The sequence below is a fragment of the Castor canadensis genome, chromosome 8, assembly GCF_047511655.1.
Source record: "Castor canadensis chromosome 8, mCasCan1.hap1v2, whole genome shotgun sequence".
Lineage (NCBI taxonomy): Eukaryota > Metazoa > Chordata > Mammalia > Rodentia > Castoridae > Castor > Castor canadensis.
In genome coordinates this window covers 42,641,094-42,648,576 of record NC_133393.1, presented here as the reverse complement: position 1 = coordinate 42,648,576, position 7,483 = coordinate 42,641,094, and the positions used below count along the sequence as shown (strand labels likewise).

The window sequence follows — 7,483 nt, the reverse complement described above, 5'->3', positions numbered from 1 at the left end:
AAAAGGAATTTATGGGGATTTCTAGCCAGTGATTTTGTGTGTGTGTATGACAGCTATGTGGGGGAGACAGCTATGTACCTGACACAGCTCTAGTTTTTTCTTAATTTCTCTTCCTTGGCAATTCCTCACCGATCTTTCTCACCATGGGCATAAATGAGCTTTAGCTAAAAAATAAAATAAAATAAAAAAGCAACAGATTGGGAGGAGGAAGTTGGAAGTAAAAGTACCTAATCTGCCAAAATATTTTGACCCCCAGTGAGGGGAGGGTGAAGAGGGGGAGTGTCCCCTTTTGATAGAGACTGAGAAATCGGAGAGACAAAAAAGGAGAATGCAGCGAACACAATGAAAAAAAATTCCCCCGCACACACAATACAATCTATTTAAACTGCGGCTCATACTTTTCATACCAATGGTATGACTTTTTTTTTTTTTTTTTTTTTTTCTGGAGAACCTCTCTGATTCTTGAACTCTGGGGCTGGCGGCTTGTAAAGGGGAAGCCGGCTCCAGCCCTGCACGGGCAGGTTTACCAAAGGTCTCTAATGGGTATTTTCTTTTTCTTAGCCCTGCCCCTTGGATTGTCAGACGGCGGGCGTCTGCCTCTGAAGTTAGTAGTGATTTCCTTTAGAGCCTGCCCTTATCTCCGGCTGCACGTTGCCTGTTGGTGACTAATCACACAATAACATTGTCTAGGGCTGGAATAAAGTTAGAACTGTTTACCCCCACTCTATAGGGGTTCAATATAAAAAGGCGGCAGAGAGCTGTCCAAGTCAGACGCGCTTCTGCAGTGCGCCCTGGCTAGTGGTCCCAGTCGGTCGTCTCCGCTGCGTCCTCGCCACCGAGCGGCGTGCGCTTGCCGACTGCGGCCACTGCACTGTCCCCTGGTAGACACCGCTGGCTGTTTTTCCTGAGAAAGGACACTCGGGCTGAAGGATCACTCGGAGATCTGAGCAACCAGAACCTCGTGGAGGGAACTGCGGCCGTGGTCTTCGCTTTCCTTTGGTTCAGTTTGCAGGGAAGGCTTTTTGATTCCTTTTCCAGAATGGATTATTTCCCAGTGATTTTCTCGCTGCTGTTTGTGGCTGTCCACGGAGCTCCAGGCACAGGTAAGCAGGCTGACTTGTAAATCTCTGAACGTTCGCTTTTTTTGGGATCCATCTTCATGTTTTCCTTGCTTCTGTTTTTCACGCTTCTTTTTATTATTGCAGCTCAGATAGCAAGTGCCTGGCAAGTGTTGGTTAAAGCTACTTAAGTGTCCCAGTGATGAAAACAAAATTCTATTGAATACAATTGACTGCAGTTAAAGACAGCGTAGCTTTTAAAACTTATTTATATTATTGTGGAATGTATTTCCTTGCCTTTTAAAAATAATTCAAGACTACTAGAAAGCAGTTATAATTTAGCCAAATGTATATTTGCAGTATGTATGTTCATACAGGTATGCGGCACCTTTAGAAAGTTATATGTCTTATTTAAACACTGTTTTAATAGTGTGTTAATGTGTAAAATATTTAAACATTCCAATTCAAAGCCAAGGAATTTTATTCAGGTCATTCAAGCAATCTGTGTGCAGTAAACTCACCTGCAGAACAGTGCTGAACAACCCCCCCAGGCAGTTTCAGGGCGAAGCAGATGTTTTCTTTAAAGTTTGTCATTATTGACTTTAGGTTTCATTTGGCAGGTTTTTGGCACCTAAAACAGTGTGAGCACTCTTTTCAGTTGTATCCACCTGTCCTGGGAGGAGCTGGGCTCATTCTGGGCTGCTTGAGGATTTAGACAGTGTGTGTGTGTGCATCTCCTTTTTTTAGGGTCAATGCACTTTTTTTGTCTTTTCATGACCCTGACCAAAGAGAAAGGATGTCAAGGGAATGGAAATCCTGGAATGTGTCTGATCATTTGAAATAGCAAAATTGGGCAGATAAGCTGCATGGCTAACTTTGTCAGGAGGAAGAGTTGATGCTGTATCTGGGGCGGAGGGAGGTGGGTATCCCACAAAAGCCACGCTGCTCCAGGGACTTTAAATTCATAATTGGCAGAGCTGCTTCTCAGCCTCTTCTCAGGTCACTGGTTTCTGTGGCATCTCCCATTAGAAACGAGTATTGCACTTCATTTCTCTTCTCTTTGGTCATTCCCTGGTGCTCTTGCCTGGCTGGTCTCAAAGAGGTGTATGTCTTGTGGACCACTCTGCCCCTCACAGAAGGCGTGAAGTAGTGGGTATCCCCTTCCCGAATGGGGCCATAGATTCAAAGCTAGAAATATGATTTATTTATCTGAAGTCATCAGCCAACTTTAACCTATGGTGGGTTGTGCTGTCCTACTAAGTTTTAAGCAGAAGCCATCTCAGATCTGCATTTCCAAGCATTTCCTTGAAGGCTACCTGAAGAGGGGAGCTATATCTCTTTCCAGGTGTTTATCTCCTCTGCGTTTGTATAATCGCTCTGCAGGTGGCTTAGCCAGCCAGGGTAAAGGTGAAGTACTGTTTGGGGGTGGGGGTGGGGATGGGGGTGAAGAGCGGTTTCCTTCTGGGTGTGTTTCTGGCTAAGGGCAGCTGTATGCTTCATCTGCTATGCTAGATCCAGCATAAACACTGTGATCAGTGTGTCTCCGGGCGTCTGAGGTGACATCCCCCACTGACCTGCTTGTTCTTTCCCTCTGCAGTGGCACCGGGAGGTGAGCTCAGCACCAGGGCTGAGAGCAAAGGAGACAAGCCCCCTCCTAGCGCGCCCTGGCGGCCCCGCAGGTCCAAGCGCTGCTCCTGTTCTTCCCTGATGGACAAGGAGTGTGTCTACTTCTGCCACCTGGACATCATCTGGGTCAACACTCCCGAGTGAGTCTCTAGAGGGCATCATAACTCTAGTCGTTCATTAGCTCTGGATTCCCCAGAGCCAGGAGCCCAGTTACTGGAGTTCTGTTATGGGGAACCCCTGGGTTGGATTCAGATGGTAGCTTTTCTGACAGTGCTTGAACAGAACAACCTGGGTCTTAGCAATTAAGCAGAGGGTCTTCTGAGTCCCGCAAGGGTTTATCTAACTGGGTTTAGGAAATAAATTGCCCAGGTCCTAAGTGAGTTAACTCAACCCTAGTGCTTGTTGTAGGAGGGGAGAGACTGAAAAGAGAAAGGGATTACACAGAGTTATAACCCAACCCCTTTATTATACTTATAAAAAAGCAAAGGCTCAAAATGTTGAAGTCTCTTCTGCTGGAATGAGTTTGTGGCAGAACTAGAACCAACTCGCTCTTGAATCTCCTATGAATGCCCTTTTCCTCTTTAGAAAACCCAATTTTAAGACAGAGCTATAAATGCGGCCCATAAGTTTCCCTTCTACCTCTAAAGTAAAGAAAGGTAGTGTTTTCCCCTTTTGCCCCAAACATTACTTCATCTGTTAAAAGTAGTCATAAACAAGAACACATCTATTGTGTCTGCCATGTCTATTATGGCAAAGGATGGCCAGAATCCAAACAAAATCAAAATCAAACCAAACCCAAAACACCACGAGCCTAATACTCACTAAGGTGGTACTTCCAAGAAGACAACTTTCTTCATGTGAGAATTAAAATAGACACACTGCAAATTATTGGAGAGTCTTTTGGCAGTAAACCCTTCTGCAACCATACAGTTTTGTCAAATGGCAGGAGAGATGTTCAAATGTGTCCTTTCCCCATAGCACTTTTAGCATTATCATGTATGAATGGAGTTGAAATAGGTTTTAAAAATCTTATGAGTCAAACTTTGCATTAAAGTTTCTGACCCACCTCCCAAGTAGTTGTTAACTAAACATCAAATTGGAAAAGGAAGAAAATATGAAACAGACACCAACACAGAGATGTCACAATTTTGAGAAAGGAAAAAAAAATGTTGCTATGTCAAGAAGAAATTGAACTTTGTTAAGGGTTGAGATGGAATTTCATTGAATAAGAAAATCTTATTGAGTACACACATTTAGGTCCATTGATAGTCATGTGTTCCTGATTATGCCTACAATTTACTATCTTAATTTATGCTCCCAACTACTGTGTGACTAGCTCCTTGTATACCCAAGGGTGTGAAGTGGGCTCAAAGAATTGTCATTTGGAAGATTATTAACTGTGCTAATAACTTTTATTCCTTTCTCTCTACAAGGCATGTTGTTCCATATGGGCTTGGAAGTCCTAGGTCCAAGAGATCCTTGAAGGATTTATATCCTACAAAGGCAGCAGACCAGAAGAATAGATGCCAGTGTGCTTGCCAAAAAGACAAGAAGTGCTGGAATTTTTGCCAAGCAGGAAAAGAACTTGGGTGAGTAAAAACACCTTTGCTTTTCAATCACCTGCTCAGCCTCCCAACCTCCTTCCTATTATGAGGATACCTTCTTGTTTTAGAGGGAGTAGCAGAGACATTAAGAGTCAAGGTGAGTTTGAAGATATCATCAATGAAACGTTTTTTTCCCTGTATGTCTTAATAGAGCCCAAGACACAATGGAGAAAGACTGGAATAACCAGAAGAAAGGGAAAGACTGTTCCAAGCTTGGAAAGAAGTGTATCCATGAACAGCTGATAGAAGAAAGAAAAATGAGAAGGTAAGAGTCTCTTCTTATAGAACAGCTAACCCTGGGCACCAATGCTGATGACTTACTACCCTAATCCTTCCTAACTAGGTGGGGAAAAGGCTTAGAATACTATGGTAAGAAAGATAATTGTAACAGTGTTTGGATAAAAACAGCAAAGGAATCCCTCTTAAAAATTTTCATGCAGGTCTTGAATGCAGACTCCTGCCCACTGTCCTTTAGCAGACAGCATTCAGCCTACAGGCAGATTTTCCAAACTAAATGTATCCAGGGACACCACTGTCCTTTGGTCATATCTAGTCTTTCCCTCTCTGAGTCCCTGTATTTACCACTGTCCCTGAGAAATTAAAAATCATTTTAGGGAGAGAACATTTTTCTAAAAAATCAAAGTGTTATATATAATGAAGTTCTTCAAAAAGTAGCTGTTATTCAAATGGCCAAGGGGAAAAGAAAGCCATTAGGTAGGGTTGGTGAGGTTTAGAACATGCTGTTTTTTCAGGTTTATTCTTCTTATTTTTTAAATAAGGAAATGCACTTGTGGAGAGCCAGTGTCATTCCAAAAAGCTCTCCAGTTTCCTAGTCCATCGTGGGCTGGGACAGAGATGCAATCTGGACCAGGCAATTCTACAGGGCAGCTCTGAGAAGATTTATGATAATGAGCTTTCCAAATTCTAAACTTTTAGAGATTCATAAGCTTGAGGGACAAAACCGATGCTCAAATCTGTCACATAGACCCTATCATGGTCTATGGAAACTGTTCTGAGAAATCCAAGGCCAAGAAGTTCCATAATCAAAGTGTTCTGAGCCCAGGCCTGGCAGTCTTCTGAGCTGTTTGCTGCTCATTTGTGGGACAGCCTTAGCCAGCAGCATTCCTTCACACCTGCCACTGAAGTGTCCCTGTTGTGTTTGTCACCTCAAGAATTCTCCCCACCAGATCACAGTTGCTGAATGGACCTGAGAAGTTTTGTTGTTCCTGTTAGTTTTTAATTATGCCAATTATTAAATCAGTATTAGAGTTCTTCCCCCTTTCCATTTCCTGGAAAAAGAAAAATTGAGCCTGCAATTTTTCTAATTGCCATAAGGTATTTGCTTTAGGTTTACCTATAGGCTTCTTTTTTCCCACCTGTTGCCTTCAATTTCTTATGTGATTTAGAAGAAGATGCTCATGACTATTTGAAACCTGGAGGATATTGGGATGGAGCTTATAGAAAATACCAGAACATCTCTGGTTTATTTAAAAATTGTATTTAGTGCCCAATACTCCTTAGACATAACCATATGGTCCCTCTTCCCCAATGTAAGCATAAGGGACAGGCTTTATTTTCACAAGAGTGATGGATACCACTTGAGGTTTTATAAAAAGGTAGCACACTCTTGTGGTTGTGGTTGGTGGTAAAAGTTCAGGAGTCAGATTGAGATATGTTGTGCCACATTCGAATTTTAGATGTTTCCTTAGCCAAAGAGTGACTTCTTTTCTCTCTTTTTAAAAATAACATTTGTTTTCTATTGTCTTGTTTTAATAGGTTGGAAGCCATCAGCAACAGCATCAAAACATCTTTTCGTGTTGCAAAGTTGAAAGCTGAGCTCCAGAGGGGGCAGAAAGTGACCCACAACCGAACACATTGATTACAGATTTCAGGGCCCGCCTGATGCCATTGTCCCATAGAGAGAGCCCTGTTGCCGACTCTGCACCTTCTCCATAGTAGCTGGGATCATAGCAAGAGAACCCTCCCTGCTCAGACCATGTCTTGTTCACACTGGCAAAGGACCAGCATTCTTCCAAACATTCCAAGAATGGTTAAGGAGTCCCCCAAACTGTCTTCATTTGCTTCCCTTGGTAGTAACCGCTTTTGTCTCTTCTTGCTGCTTGGAAATGACAATGGACCTCTTAGAGACACAGTGACACTGGATTAGGGTGGCAGCTCTAGAGGCAGGAAGGAGATTCCACATGAGGGTGGAGTTTCTGAAGAAAGTCCTAAGGGAGTGTTTGTGTCTGACTCAGGCGCCTGGCACATTTCAGGAAGAAACTCCAAAGTCCACGCAAAGATTTTCTAAGGAATGCACAAATTGAAAACATACTCGAAGGACAAACTAGAAAAAAAAAAGATTTTTTTAAGTCATAAAATACAAAGCTGAATGAAGCTGTTACTACTGTAAATCAGGATGTGTTTCATGAATATGAGTCTACCTCACCTATATTGCACTCTGACAGAAGTATTTCCTGCCTTTAATTATTACCTTCCCAAACTCTTTCTCCTCCTGCTACAACCTCATAGCCCTCCATACTAAATCCTAGCCTGGCCCAATGTGTCAGTAGTAGATAAAACATTTTCATGCTAATCTACTAGCTCTGATCCATAAAGAAAAAAGGTCATTGAATCAAGATATTCCCCTTCCTTGATTGTAAGGAACAGAATGGTATAAGGCTGTTTATGAAAGATGCTGAAAAACGTGTTATGCTTTAAAGCAGTAAGATGATTTTCCTTTATGTAACTGGCTAATGGAAAAGGTTAGATAGAATTTTGATGTACTTATTTTTTTAAAGGTATTTATATGCAAACAATTTATTCCTTATATTTACCATGTTGAATATATGTCTGGGCAGGCCATATTGGTCTATGTATTTTTTTAAAAAATGTATTTCTAAATGAAATCGAGAACATGCTTTGTTTTGCCTGTCAAGGTAATGATTTTAGAAAATAAATATTTTTTCCCTACTGTACTGATTGTGAATCATTTCTGAAATTCCTGTGGAGTGGGCCATTGAGGTAAGAATGAAATGCTAAGATGGCATCATAGGAAGGTGTCATTAGAAGGAAAATAGTCTAGTCTAATTTTAAAAAGAACTTGATATATATCTTAAAAGTTTCTTTTAGATTGTGATAAGGTAAAAAACAAAACAAAAAAGAAAAGAAAAATAGCTTTAACTCCTGGAAAACTCT

General features: G+C 41.7%; 1 protein-coding gene across 1 annotated transcript; it reads left to right on the top strand.

The window, feature by feature from the left end:
- The first annotated feature begins 671 nt into the window (after nucleotides 1–671).
- Nucleotides 672–7,263, top strand: Edn1 (endothelin 1). The gene is made up of 5 exons (XM_020152808.2): nucleotides 672–1,103; nucleotides 2,656–2,824; nucleotides 4,118–4,273; nucleotides 4,440–4,553; nucleotides 6,065–7,263. Exons 1-5 carry the CDS (start codon nucleotides 1,040–1,042, stop codon nucleotides 6,165–6,167), a joined length of 606 nt encoding a protein of 201 aa, XP_020008397.1. The 5' UTR covers nucleotides 672–1,039; the 3' UTR covers nucleotides 6,168–7,263.
- Nucleotides 7,264–7,483: the final 220 nt, after the last annotated feature.